The 15,527-nt window shown below is 42.9% G+C and overlaps 1 protein-coding gene across 3 annotated transcripts in view; it reads right to left on the reverse strand.

Annotated features, from left to right (window-relative positions):
• thoc7 (THO complex 7) overlaps positions 1-9,287 on the reverse strand; it is a 52,432-nt gene extending 43,145 nt beyond the window's left edge. For all 3 annotated transcript variants that reach the window (XM_072280506.1, XM_072280507.1, XM_072280509.1), the window contains exons 1-2: positions 9,230-9,287; positions 1,917-2,034 (exon numbers count right to left, since the gene is read on the reverse strand). In XM_072280506.1, coding sequence (XP_072136607.1) covers positions 1,917-2,034; positions 9,230-9,245 — 134 coding nt within the window. In that variant the 5' untranslated portion in view covers positions 9,246-9,287. The remainder of the gene's footprint in view (positions 1-1,916; positions 2,035-9,229) is intronic.
• Between the last annotated feature and the right edge of the window lie 6,240 nt (positions 9,288-15,527).

Below are 15,527 nucleotides of genomic sequence, written 5' to 3' on the forward strand. Positions count from 1 at the left end.
ATTATTGTGACTTAGATGAAGATCAGACCATATTTTATGAGTAATTAATGCAGAAAACCAGGTAATTACAAAGGATTCACAAACTTTTTCTTGCAACTATAGCTAAGTAGCTCCACTGCCCATGAAGAAGAGGAAGATTATCATGTCTAGCTTGGCAGGATGTAAGGTACTATATTAAAGATGCTAGCTTTTCATCATCTCCTTAGCCCCAACAGAGATGAAGTATGTCTATATGATAGAGTAGTACTTTCAGTGGGCTGCAGCTCACCTTGACATTGAAATTGCTTATAGTACCACGGTAGTGTGGTCTAGGTTATAACACAAGGGATGTGTTATAATGGTGTTACATGGGGTGAGTTAGTCAAATGGATACAAAATTAGTAGACTACAGGAGACAGGACTGCAGCAGTGGAGGGTTCTTAATCAATCGGAAGGCCTTTGACCAGTGAAGGCCATAGGGATCACTAACTGCTCCATGTTATATATATATTAACAGTTTGGATGAGAATGCAGGTGAAACGATCAGTAGGTTTGTAGATGACACCAAAATTGATGGTACATTGACAAAAGTTGTCTAAGGTTCCAACAGGATATTGATCAATTGGGAAAGTAAACAACGGAATGGCAGACAGAATTTAACTCAGACAAGTGAAAAGTGAGCACCTGGGAAGTTAAATTAAACCAGAATATGCACAATGATTGGCAGGACCCTGGATACTGTTACTGAACAGGGGTGCTAGTACCTAGCTCCCTGGAAGTGGTAACAGTTAGACAGAGTGGTAATGAAAATAGCTGGCACACTTGTCTTCATTAGCCATAGTACTGAGTAAAAGAGATGGGACATCATATAACACTTGAACAAAACACTGGTAAGACCTCATTTGGAGTATTGAAGATACTTGGTTGCCATGCTAAGAGAAGGATGTGATTAAACTTGGTGCAGAAAAGATTCACAAGGATGTTGCCTTTGTCTGGAGCGCTTGAAGCATAAGCAGAAATTAGATAGGTTAGGACTTTTTTCCCTTATAGAGTAATAGACACTGAAGGTTGATGTTTTTGAAAATTATGTGGAGTATAGATAGGATAGGTAGTCACAGTATAAACTAATGGCATTGGGTTCAAAGGAGAAGGAAAAGATTTAAAGGGAATCTGAGGGACAAGTTTTGTCATACAGTGTGTGGTGTGTAAATGGAAAGTGCTGCCAGAGGAGACAAATCAAAGAATTTGGACAGGTACACATTTAGTTTTGAAGGGATTTGAGCCCAACACAGGCAAATGGGACCAGTTTAGACAGGCATCTGGGTTGGCAAGTTGAGCCAAAGGGTCTTTATCTATGATACTTAAAGGATCTGTGACATATGCCTCACATTCATCAGCATTTCAACACCCACTCCGGAAAATCTGGGACTGTCTCCCTCTCCCCCTCACCTACAGCCTCTCTTGTCTCTACTGCTAGCAGATGAACTTAGCCTGGCCGCATTGGGAACAAAGTCAGGTCCTGTATTCATGTTTTGTAACACACTTGCATTCTTGCTTTTGATCAATTTCATGATTTAACCATATTTGGAAGTGCCAAATGAAATGCTTCCATGCACCAAATCTAAATTCAATCACATTTGGTTCAGTAAAACAGGAATTGTACTTTGGCTCTACATACTACAGAAGAAGGTACTTATAAATGTACTACTATATCATGAAAAAAAAGTCCAGTTGTAATTCTTATTCAGTAGACATAAAACAAAAAACTAGAATTGTAATTAAAAGGATACATTTAATTATTTTAAAACATGATTATATACTCCATATTAAGCAAAAAAATTACACAGGGTGTATCTAACATATTACAACCTTCTCATACGTAATCCTTTCACTATCAACAGATAGAATATTCAACTTAATTAAAACCAATGACTTACCCCTCCTCCTGCGATCCAGAATTACACCATTTAATGAAGCTTTTCAGAAGCAGGTTAATGCGCCGATCATCACCAGCACCATCTCCATCAATCAGAAGCCGCTTGCGTATAACTTCATCTAGAATTGGATCATTTTATGGAGAAATTATAACATTTACTTGTTTTCTAATCACCATGGTTCCATTTAATGTTAAATTTAATGCATCATCCAATTTAATAGGATTAAATTCAGTTAATGCATTTATAATCATTAATAACTTTTCTTTATTAAAACAATTGCTCAATACAGATTTATGACATCATTGACATACAAAAATCCTGATGTAATATTTCAAATTGTGGCATATTTATTTAAAATTCATTGCTAACTCAAAGCAAATTCAAAAAATATCTTTAATGCAAAAGAGAAAGATGATGTTAAGCCGACCTACAGAGAAAGGAGTTGAACTTTTGAGCATGATTAGAATAATATTCTGAGTTGTGTCTATATCAAAGCAGGAGGAGTGGCGTTATGGGTCAGGGAAAATATCAAAGCAGTTTTCAGACGGGACAAACTGAAAGGCTCATCTACCAAAACCGAGGAATAAGAAATGGATGATGATGTTAATGGGACTATATTATAGACCACCAAACAGTCAGCAGGATTTAGGGGAGCAAATCTGTAGAGAGATGGCAGATAGTTGCAAGAAAACTAAGGCTGTGATAGTAGTGATTTTAACGTTCCACGTATTGATTAGGACTCCCATATTGTAAAAGGACTGGAAGGGATAGAGTTTCTCAAGTGTGTTCAGGAAAGTTTCCTTCATATATAGTGAAAGCACAGTACATGGCAGGTGAAAGACTTGTAGGGAAACACTTTGGATCTGGTGATCAAAATTCCATTATAGCAAGACAGTTACGGAGAAAGATAGGACTGAATAGCAAGGGACATAATTGATCCACCTGACAATCAGCTATGCATGGAACAGAAAGACATGGGGAGATCTGAGATGGATTTTTTGCATCTGTATTTATTCAGGAGATGAACAAAGTCTATAGAACTGAGGTAAAATAGCAGAGAGGTCATGAACCATACACAGATTACAGAAGAGGAGGTGTTTGCTACCTTGAGGCAAATCAGGGTGGATAAGTCCCCAGAGCCTGACGAGTTGTCCCTTTGGACTTTGTAGGAGATAAGTGCAGAAATTGTAGGGGCTCTGGAAGAGGTCATCCTTAGTAATGGGTGATAGGCTAGAGGACTGGAGGATAACAACTTATGTTCCGTTGTTCAAGAAAGGCTTTAAGAATAAGCCGAGAAATGATAGGCCAACGAGCCTAACATCAGTAGTGGGCAAAATACTGGAAAGTATTCCAAGCGACAAGATATATAAGAATTTGTATAGACAAGGCTTGAATAGGGGTAGTTAATCTGGCTTTGTATGTCATACGACTATTGTAACCATTCTATAAGATATTTTCAAGCAGGTTGTTGAAAGAAGGTCAGTAGATATAGTCTACATGGACTTTAGTAAGGCTTTTGACTCAGTCCTGCATGGGAGTCTGGTCAATAAGATTCAATCACTTGGCATTCAGGATGAGATAGTAAACAGGATTTGACATTGGCTTCAAGGGGGGGAGCCAGAGAGCGGTAGTATATGGTTGCCTCTCTGACTGGAGGCTTGTGACCAGTGATCCCGCAGGGATCGGTGCTAGGCCTGTTGTTTGTCATCTACATCAATAATCTGGGCCACAACGTGAAGAACTAGATCAGCAATTTTCTGGATGACACCAAGATTGGGGATGTAGTGCAGGAAGGATATGAAAGCTTGCAGTGGAATCTGGATCAGCTGCAAAAATAGGCTGAAAAATGGCAGGTGAAATTCAATACAGACAAATGTGTTGAATCATTTTGGAAAGACATTCTACGGCAAGTCTTACATAGCAGGCAAAGAGAAGTACAGCAGAACAGTGGGATCCAGGAATAAAAATGCATAATTCCTTGAAAGTGGAATCACAAGTAGATATGGCTGTAAAGAGAATTATTGGCACAATATCCTTCTTTAACTATGGAAAAGGCACAATCTTATAGTTCAAGTATAATATTCAAGCTCTAAATGACATCAAATTTGGTCAGAAACAAAGATTTTTATTCAGTGGATAAAATCTTTAGGGATAATTATTTATTATCCAATATCTTGCAAGCTGAATTTGCATAATTTCATCCATAATTTTGAAAATACAAGATATAAAATATTGTTAAAAATCTTTTATTCAGATTAAACAGAGAGAAAACTGACAAATGTAAACAACCAACAATGAAAATAATTACCATATTAAAATCACCTTATAAGCTGAAGCTATTTTATTGTGAAATACTGCAGCAAAGTTGTGCGCAGCAATCTTCTAGACAGCAATGATATGAGGACCAGGTAGTGCCTGGTAAATAAAGTGGGCTAAAAAACAGAGCCTTAAAGAACTTCAGAGGAACAATACAGAAGGGAGAAATGAATGTTTTTCATGAAGACTACATTACATTTGGTAGAACAATTGCACATATCTAAAAACTGGACCACTTAGAATATCGAAGAAAAATCACCTAAATGAGAATATAGCACTATTTCACAATCTTAGGATATCTCATTACTCTTAAGACATTATTAAATATGTTTAAATGCAATCCCTCTTGTAATATAGTTTTTATGATTATGGGCATACCAACTCCCACAGAGAGAAATACGGTATGAAATCAGAATCAGATTTAATGTCACTGGCATAAGTCGTGAAATTTATTAAATTTATACAGCAGTACAATGAAATACATGATAAATAAATATAGAGAAAAGACTGAATTATATTAAGTCTATATATGTCTATTAAATAGTTACATTAAAGTAAGTAGTTAAAAAGAAATGAAAAAAAAATATAGTGAGTTAGTGTTCATGCGTTCAATGTCCATTTAGGAATAGGATGGCAGAGGGGAAGAAGCTGTTCCTGAATCGCTGAGTATGTGCCTTCATTCAGGCTTCTGTACCTCCTTCCTGATGGCAACAAAAAAAAGAGGGCCTATCCTGGGTGGTGGGGATCCTTACCGATGGACGCTGCCTTCCTAAGGCAACGTCCTACTGGGAAAATTATTTCTATTTTTTGATAAAGGGGCAAATATTAGCCAGGAAAATAGAAATAGTTCCACTACACTTCTTTTAAAATGTGCTGTGGGGTCTGTAATGCAACACAATCCAATTCACCACTCTAACTTAGAGAAGGTCTTTCCTCAACACAGGGTTTGTCATTTCTGTAACAGTATCAGCATGAATCTTTGTTCTCAAGTGGGAAAAAAAGACATTCAATAAGGGAACTCCAAAGTCTGGGCCTAGTCAGCTAATGTCACAGCTGACACTGCTGAAGTGATTAAATCTGGCGTTAGCAAAAGGCCTAAATTGGAAAACCGTAGAGGTTATATGTGGGATTATAAAACTGAAGAAAATCCTAGAGATACAGGCAAAATTGAGGGATTTTAAACAAAACAATTATTCTTAAATGAAGGTATGACTTTAATTAACAGGTATGGTAAACCAAGGAGTAATGGCTGAATGAAAGTTGAAAAAGTTATATTTAGGTTCTGAACAGTATGGTTCAGCTTCAGTGAGAGGCTTGAAACGGTCAGAATTGCTGCTTTAAGAACTGGACATCAAACAGATATTTTCCCCTTTTCCCATCCATTATTTCTACATTAACTTCACAATTTGCCCATTGCCATAATAGGGTTACAATGGATACAATCTCACTGGATCGCCCTGCGGACTTAGACCACCTGGTCAACAGTAATACCTACATCAGGCTATTGTTTATTGATAACCAGCACAGCTTTCAATACCAGCGTCCCCTCAGTACTAATCACTAAGCTTCAATATCTGGTCCTCTGTCTTCCACATCAGACCACAGTGTGGATCTGAAATAACATCTCCTCCTCACTGACCATCAACACAGACACATCACAAGGATGCAAGCTTAGCCTGCTGTTCTACCCGCTCCCACCCATGACTGTGTGGCCAGACAATTGCCATTCATAAATTTGCTGAATGGCGCAATTGTTGTTGGCAGAATCTCAGATGGTGACAAGGAGGCATACAGGTGGAGAAATAGATCAGCTGGTTAAGTGGTATCACAAAAACAACCTCGCACTCTACGTCAATAAGAGCAAGGAATTAGTTGTGGAATTCAGGGAGGGAAAAGTCCTCATCAAGGAATCAGCAGTGGAAAAGGTGAGCAGTTTCAAGTTCCTGGGTGTCAGCATCTCTGAAGATCTATCCTGGGCCCAATATATTGATGGAGGAGGAACACCAGCTACTACATTTCTTTAGGAGATTGAGGAGATTTGGTATGTCTAGCAGATTTCTACAGATATCCCATACAGAGCATTCTAGCTAGTTGCATCACTGTCTGGTATGGAGGAGCCAATGACAGGATCAGAAAAAGCTGCAGCCTGCTCCATTATGGGCACTCACTTCCACATCAGCAGAATCAAAACCAGGTTAAATACCATTGACATTTGTTGTGAAACTTCTTGTTTTGTGGCAGCAGTACAGTGCAATATATAAAAAAAAAATTCCAATAAAAAATTACATACAAATGAAGCAATGCAAAAAGAGAGCAAAAGTAATGAGGAAGTGTTCATGTGTTTGTTCACTATCCATTCAGAAATCTGAAGGTAGAGAGGGGAAGAAACCGTTCCTAAAATGTGTGTCTTCAGGCTCCTGTGCCTCCTCACTGATGGTGGTAAGAAGAAGAGGACACATCCTGCATGTTCTCAATGCTGGAAAGGCTAGTGCCCATGATGGAGCTGAGTGAGTTTGCAAACCTCTGCACCTTTTTCTGATCCAGTGCAGATCCACACCGGATGGAAAATTTTTTAAGTGGAAAAGCCTTTGGCCCAACCAGACCAGATGGTGATACAGCCAGTTAGAATGCTCATCATGGTACACCTGCAGCAATTGAATACGTAGCATTGAAAACATCTTCAAAAGGTGATGCCTCAAAAAGGCCGCAACCATCATTAAAAACTAGACAACCTAGGGCATACCCTCTTCTCATAACTACCATAATGAGGTTGGACGTACAGAAGCATGACGACACACATTCAGTGTTTCAGGAACAGCTTCTTCCTCCCTGCTATAAGATTTCTGAATGATTCATGAACCTATGAACACTACCTCACTATTTTTACACTATATGTTTTATATGCAGTGGATTCCAGCTAATTGGGCAAATTGGGACGGCTTCAAAGGGCGGGCTAAAACAGGTGAGAGTAGTCCTGCCTGCTCCAGCAGACTGGCAGATGAGATCAACAATGAGGTTCAACAGCCGAGAAAGCAGTTCTACAACACTTCACGGACAGCAAAGGGCATGGTAAGGCACTGAGGAATTCCTGGTTATACACTGCATCCAAGGAAGACCCCAGTTTGTGACGACTACTCAAACAACTGGACCCAAAATTCCGAGGTTGAGAGAGTGGAACTGTCCCAGCGCAACAGCTTATCAGCTTTAAAAATTCTCCTGCACAGGTTTCACTGTAATTGCTAAAAACAACAGATAACCAGCATCCAACACACATCAAAGTTGCTGGTGAACGCAGCAGGCCAGGCAGCATCTCTAGGAAGAGGTACAGTGTACGCTTCCAGCCAAGACCCTTTGTCCTGAAGGATCTCGGCCCGAAACGTCGACTGTACCTCTTCCTAGAGATGCTGCCTGGCCTGCTGCATTCACCAGCAACTTTGATGTGTGTTGCTTGAATTTCCAGCATCTGCAGATTTCCACATGTTTATGAAGATAACCAACATGCTGCCACATTGTTTTGATAGACTGTACATGAACCAAATTAATGCAGACATCTAGTGCAGATATTGGACCGCCTTCATACAATGCTTTCGATGATCGCATCCTCCAGATCTCCAAATATAAATTCAAGAAGATTGTCGACACCTTCAACTTCTTCAGAATTTCTAACTTGTTGAAGTAATTTGATTGTTTAATTTTCCACTGCTGGCTGTTTCTGGCATCTCCAAACCCAAATGCTTGAAATGGCAGTGAGGAAAGCAATTTGATATCTTCCTACTGCTTATTTCTTACCAACTATCAGTGACAAAAATCTTGCTTTTTTAACACGAACACACACACACAAGTTCACACAACTGATGCTAGTTAGAGCAACACACAGAAGATGCAGAAGTTCCTCTAGCATTTTGTGTGTGTGGCTTGGATTTCCATCTGCAGATTTTCTCTTGTTTGGGATGCTAGTTAGAAACCATTCGGCAAGTCTCCTGCCCCAATTAAGCAGCATAATATCCCATATAAACAAAGGGAATCCTGGATATTTTCTCAATTAGTTTTTATTCTTTAAGGTTTGTCACAAATAAGCGCCTGCCCCACTCAACCAACAGCTTAATTAACCAAAAACCTATATATATATATTTCTTACTATAATTAATAGCATGTTTTATGTGGTATACTGTACTGCTGGCACAAAACAAATTTCAGTGATAACAAACCTGATTCCAATATCAATGCTAGACATCAGAATACATTATTTTATTGATGGATAGTTTCATAAATTAATATTGCCTCAATCTATTAATCAAACCCATCACTCTTTCTTTAGCCTCACTCATCATATTTCTCTCACTCACCAAATCTATTAGTAGATAGATAGATAGATATACTTTATTGATCCCGAGGGAAATTGGGTTTCGTTACAGCCGCACCGACCAAGAATAGAGCATAAATATAGCAATACAAAAACCACAAACAATCAAACAACAAAATGCAAACTATGGCAGATGGAAAATAAGTCCAGGACCAGTCTATTGGTCCTGAAAGTATTTCCAACCACTTTCAACTGCTTTTGGGAATTCAGTTTCTTCATCTTCAGAAACCTGCTTGTTTGGACAAATCCATTTATTTAAACAGTCCCGCGTTTGATGATGTCGTTTTGATCAAAGGCAGCAGAGTACAAAGGTTAGCGACGGCCTGATCTACCCAAATACCATTTCCCCACCACCCAACAATAACCGGGACTCAGTAAACCCACACCGAGGAACGGAGCTCCTAAAGCCACGGAGAGCCCGCTTGGCGCGGCGCGGCTCGCACGGCGCAGGCAATGGGCCTGCAGGTGCTGTGACCATAAATCGAGCCCGAGGCTGCGCCCGGGCCAAGTCTGAAACAATAGTTAAGGTGACAGCAAATGGTCAGCATCAGAGCGGAGGAAGAACGAAAGCAAAGGGCATAAGCACACAGTCAATGTTCGGCGGTTTGAGCCGCGGAGAGAAGAAGGTCCTTACCGTCCGTCACCGACATACTGGCAGCCCAGAATGCAGCGCGGCAGTGACTGGGGAGTGGGATTGAGGAGGAGGACGAGTGGGAGGGGTTTGGTTTGGAACAGGGGGTGTCTGGGGGGATAGGAGAAAGGGTGGTGGGGGGATGAGGGGTGGGGAGGGGGGATGAGTGGGTGGGGTAGAGGATGCGAGGGGGTGAGGATGGGGAGGGGGATGAGGGATGGGGAGGGGGATGAGGGGTGGGGAGGGGGGATGAGGGGTGGGGAGGGGGATGAATGGTGGGGAGGGGGGATGAGGGGTGGGGATGGGGAGGGGAGACGTGAGAGAGGGGGAGGGGAGGGGAGGTGAGAGGGGGATGGGAGGAGGGTGAGAGGGGGATGGGAGGAGGGTGAGAGGGGGATGGGAGGAGGGAGAGAGGGGGATGGGGAGAGGTAGAGGATGGAGATGGGAAGGGTAGAAGTGGTGAGGTTAGGGCAGAGGAGAGAGGGGAAAGGGAAGGAGTATTGGAGAGGGGACTAGGAAGGGGATGGGAGAGTGTGAGGGGATGTGGAAGAAGGAAGGGGGAATGGGAGAGGGGTGTAGTGGAGAGAGAAGACGGAGGAGGGTTGGGAGAGGGGGGGTAGTGGGAGAGGGGCAGAGGGGGAGGGAGAGGTGGAGCTGAGAGGGGGAGGGTGGAATAGTGCAGTGACATCTGCAATTTTTCCATCCTCTAGAGCCACTCCGCAATCTAGTGAATTTTGAAAGATCACTAATTACTAATCACACCACAATCTCTTCAGCTACCTTGTATAGAACACTGTCCAGCTGGTCCAGGTGACATATCTATCTCCAGACCTCTCAGCTTCCCAAGCGTATTCTCCTCAGTATAGCAACTACACTCAGTTCTGCTCCCTGACACTCTCGAATTTCTGGCAAACTGCTAGAGCCTTTCACATTGCAAAATACTTAATAAGTTCATCCACCATTTCTTAGTCCCCAGCATTATATTCCAGCAGTCTGCTATCCACTCTTGCCTCTCTTTTGCTCTTTATAATATCTGGAAAAAAAATTATTTTATTTTCTAACTTGCCTTCATAGTTCACCTTTTCTGTCCTTATTACTTTTTTTATTTGCCTTCTTTTGGTAGTCATAGGAGATTCCATATTGAGGAGAACAGACAGGAGGTTCTGTCAGCCTGATAGAGATACCCGCATAGTGTGTTGCCTCCTAGGTGCCAGGGTAGGGATGTCTCAGGTCGGGTGCAGAGTATTCTGAAGGGAGAAGGAGAAAAGCCAGAAGTCTCAGTAAACATTGGTACCAATGACATAGGCAGGAAAAGGGAGGAGGTCCTGAAGAGAGGATTCAGGGAGTAGGGTAGGAGGCTGAAAAGCAGGACCTCCAGGGTAGTCATCTCAGGATTGCTGCCTGTGCCACGTGCTGACGAGGCTAAGAATAGCACACTCAGGCATATTATCGCATCACTGAAAGACTGGTGCAGGGGTCAGGGCTTCGGGTTCCTGGATCATTTGGGCATCTTCTGGGGGAGGTACGACCTGTACAAAGAGGGTAGGTTACAAAAAGGGGTCCAATATCCTAGCAGGCCAGTTTAATAGAGCTGTTAGGGAGGGTACAAACTAATTTGGCAGGGGGATGGGAACCGGAGTGATAGGACTGAGGTAGGGGAAAACAGAAATAAATCAAAGATAGCGTGCAACGGAGATGATAGAAAGGACAAGCAGGAGATAAGGCATAATTCCAGCCAGTGGGATGAGTTACAGGGCAATAGGGGCGTGGTGCAGTTAAAACAGAAGCAACAAATACCTGGACTGAAAGTGTTGTATTTGAATGCACACAACATAAGAAATAAAATGGATGATCCTGAAATTCAGCTACAGATTGGCAAGTATGACGTGACCATCTCTGAAACTTGGCTGAAGGATGGCTGCCATTAGGAGTTGAATGTCCAAGGATATATGATGTATCAGAAAGATAGGTTAGTCGGCAGAGGGGGTGGTGTGTCCCTGTGTATATGAAATAATATTAAAACATTAGAAAGGGATGACATAGGATAAGAAGGTGTGGAGTCTCTATGGGTTGAGTTAGGAAATGGCAAGGGTGAAAGGACCCTAATGGCAGTTGTATACAAGCCTCCAAACAGCAGCCAGGATGTGGATTACAAATTACAGCGGGAGATAGAGGAGGCGTGTCAGAAGGGCAATGTCATGATAACCGTTGGGGATTTTAACATGAAACTGGATTGGGAAAACCAGCCCAGTACTGGACCTCAAGAGAGAGAATTTGTAGAATGTCGAAGGGATGGCTTTTTAGAACAGCTTGTTGTCGAGCCCACTAGGGGCTTGACTGTGCTGGATTGGGCGTTGTGCAATGATCTGGAGGTGATAAGAGAGCTTAAGGTTAAGGGACCCTTAGGGAACAGTGATCATAATATGATTGAGTTCACTTTGAAATTTGAGAAGGAGAAACTAAATTCCAATGTGTCGGTATTTCAGTGGAATAAAGCCAATTACAATGCATGAAAGGGGAACTGGCCAAAGTTGACTGGAAAGAGACATTTGCAGGAAGGACAGCAGAGCAGCAATGGCTGGAGTTTCTAAAACAAAATGAGGGAAGTGCAAGACGGATATATTCCAAATAAGGAGAAATTTTTAAATGGAAGAAGGACACCACTGTGGCTGACAAGTGAAGTCAGAGCCAACGTAAAAGCAAAAGAGAGGGCATACAAGGAGGCCAGAGCTATTGGGAAGATAGAGGATTGGGAAGCTTTTAAAAACTTGCAGAAGGGAACTATGAAGGTCAATAGGAAGGAAAAGATGAATTATGAAAGGAAGCTGGCGACTAATATCAAAGAAGGTACTAGAAGCTTTTTTAAGTATATAAAGGGTAAAAGAGAGTTGAAGGTAGATATAAGACCAATAGAAAATGATGCTGGAGATATTGTAATGAGAGATGCAGAGGTGGCAGAGGAACTGAATGCATATTTTGTTTCAGTCTTCACAGTGGAAGACATCTGCAGTGTACCAGACATTCAAGAGTGTCAGGGGAGTGAAGTATGTGCAGTGAAAATTACAACTCATAAGATGCTCAGGAAGCTTAATGATCTGAGGGTGGATAAATCTCCTACACCTGAAGGAATGCACCCTTGGGTTCTGAAGGAAGTAGCTGAAGAGATTGCGAGACATTAACAATTATCTTTCAAGAATCAATAGATTCTGGCATTGTACCGGATGACTGGAAAATTGCAAATGTTACTCCGCTATTTAAGAAGGGTGGGAGGCAGCAGAAAGGAAACTATAGACCTGTTAGCCTAATATCAGTGGTTGGGAAGTTGTTGGAATCGATTGTTAGAGATGAGATTACGGAATACCTGGAGGCACATGACAGATAAGCCAAAACCAGCATGGTCTCCTGAAAGGAAAATCCTGCCTGACAAACCTACTGCAATTTTTTGAGGAAATTACAAGCAGGGTAGACAAAGGAGATGTAGTAGATGTGGTGTACTTAGATTTTCAGAAGGCCTTTGACAAGATGCCGCACATGAGGCTACTTAGCAAGATAAGAACCCATGGAATTACAGGGGATTTACTAGCGTGGGTGGAGCATTGGCTGATCAGCAGAAAACAGACAGTGGGAATAAAGAGATCCTATTCAGGCTGGCTGCCGGTTACCAGTGGAGTTCCACAGGGGTCGGTGTTGGGTCGGCTGCTTTTTACGATGTATGTCAATGATTTGGACTATGGGATTAATGGATTTGTGGCTAAATTTGCCGATGATCCAAAGATAGGTGGAGGAGTAGGTAGGGTTGAGGAAACAGTGAGCCTGCAGAGAGACTTAGATAGCTTAGGGAAATGGACAAAGAAGTGGCAAATTAAATACAATGTTGCAAAGTATATGGTCATACACTTTGGTGGAGGAAATAAACGGGAAGACTATTATTTAGATGGGGAGAGAATTCAAAATGCAGAGATGCAAAGGGACTTGGGAGTCCTTGTGCAAGATACCCTAAAGGTTAACCTCCAGGCTGAGCTGATGATGAAGAAGGTGAATGCAATGTTCGCATTCATTTCTGGAGGTATAGAATATAAGAGCAGGGATGTGATGTTGAGGCTCTATAAGGCACTCATGAGACCACACTTGGAGTATTGTGTGCAGTTTTGGGCTCCTTATTTTAGAAAGGATATACTGACGTTGGAGAGGGTTCAGAGAAGTTTCACGAGAATGATTCCAGGAATGAAAGGGTTATCGTGTGAGGAACGTCTGGCAGCTCTTGGGCTGTATTCCCTGGAGTTCAGGAGAATGAGGGGGAATCTCATAGAAACATTCCAAATGTTAAAAGGCCTGAAGAGATTAGATATGGCAAAGTTATTTCCCATCATAGGGGAGTCGAGGACAAGACGGCCCGACTTCAGGATTGAAGGATGTCCAATTAGAACAGAGATGTGGAGAAATTACTTTAGTCAGAGGGTGGTAAATCTATGGAATTTGTTACCACGAGTGGCTGTGGAGTCCAAGTCATTGGGTGCATTCAAGGCAGAGATAGATAGGTTGTTGATTAGCCAGGGCATCAAAGGGTATGGGGAGAAGGCAGGGGAGGGGGGATGACTGGAAGAATTGGAGCAGCTCATGATTGAATGACAGAGCAGACTCGATGGGCCAAATGGCCTACTTCTGCTCCTAAATCTTATGATCTTCTGGTCTTAAAAGCTTACCAATCCTCTAGTTGCCCATTAATTTTCACTCCATTCTATGCCCTCTTGTTCTTATGCTGTCTTCGACTTCCCTTATCAGTCATGGTTGCCTTATCCTTGCTTTAGAATGCTTCTTGTTCTTTGGGATGAAGCAATCCCACACATTTCAAGAGCCACTGGTCCTCTCCTGTCATCTTTGCTAGCGTCCCCTTCCAATCAACTTTGACCAGCTTATCTCCCATACCTCTCTTCATCATGACTTGGCTTCACGAACAAAGATTTAGAAAGGAGGCTGCCCATGTCTTCTGCAGGCTTGCTGGTGGCTGACGAGGCCAATACGGGACAGGAAGGCCTGGCCACGGCGGCTGCAAGGGAAATTCTGTTCTGGGTTTGGTGCTGCTGTGTCACGGTTCTTCCTGCTCCTCCTTTTGTCCACAATGCCAGCCCTGCGTGCGTTCTCGAAGGAGGAGACAGACTGGTGAATGGTGTGTCACCAGGCCTCACGATCGAAGTCTAGATTAGACCACTGGCAATGGTCAATGTGACAGGCACCAAGGGATTTCTTCGGAGAGTCCTTGTACCTGTTCTTCGGTGCCCCTCTGTCACGGTGGCCAGTGGAGAGTTCGCCATACAGCACAATCTTGGGCAGGCGATGATCCTCCATCCTGGAGACATGCCCTGCCCAGCGCAGCTGCGTCTTCAACAGCATAGCCTCGATGCTGGTGACCTCTGCCTGTTCGAGGACTTTGATGTTGGTGATGAAGTCACTCCAGTGGATGTTGAGGATGGTGTGGAGGCAGCGCTGGTGGAAACGCTCAAGGAGTCATAGGTGGTGACGGTAGGTGACCCACGACTCAGAGCCGTACAGGAGGGTGGTCAGTACAATGGCTCTGTACACGCTGATCTTTGTGCCTTTCTTCAAATGCTTGTTGTTCCAGACTCTTTTGTACAGACTGCCGAACGCTCTGTTTGCCTTTGCCAGTCTGTTGTCAATCTCCGTCGATCTTGGCATCTGATGAGATGGTGCACCCCAGGTAGCTGAACTGGTAGACTGTCCTCAGCTCTGCCTCATCGATGGTGATGCGGGGAGGGTGGTAATCTTCCTGAGGTGTGGGCTGATGGAGAACTTCTCTCTTCTTCAAGCTGACTTCCAGTCTGAAGAGCTCGGCAGCCTCTGCGAAGCAGGATGTTATACGCTGTAGGGCTATCTCTGTGTGGGCAACAAGGGCAGCACCGTCTGCGAACAGTAGCTCTCGGATGAGTTGCTCCAGTGTCTTGGTGTGGGACTGTAATCGCCTCAGGTTGAACAGGCTGCCATCGGTGCAGTATCAGATGTAAACACCATCCTCATCATCAAGGTCTTCTGTGGCCCTTTTGAGCATCATGCTGAAGAAGATAATGAAGAGAGTCAGCACGAGGACACACCCTTGCTTTACTCCATTACCTATTGGGAAGGGTTCTGAGAGGTCATTGTTGTGTCTGACTTGGCCACGCTGATCTTCGTGTAGCTGGATGATCATGCTGAGGAACTTTGGGGGGGCATCCCAGTCATTCCATGATTTGCCACAGACCTTCCCTGCTCATAGGGTCAAACGCTTTGGTAAGGTCAACAAACGTCA

Source organism: Mobula birostris, chromosome 16 (assembly GCF_030028105.1).
Source record: "Mobula birostris isolate sMobBir1 chromosome 16, sMobBir1.hap1, whole genome shotgun sequence".
Lineage (NCBI taxonomy): Eukaryota > Metazoa > Chordata > Chondrichthyes > Myliobatiformes > Myliobatidae > Mobula > Mobula birostris.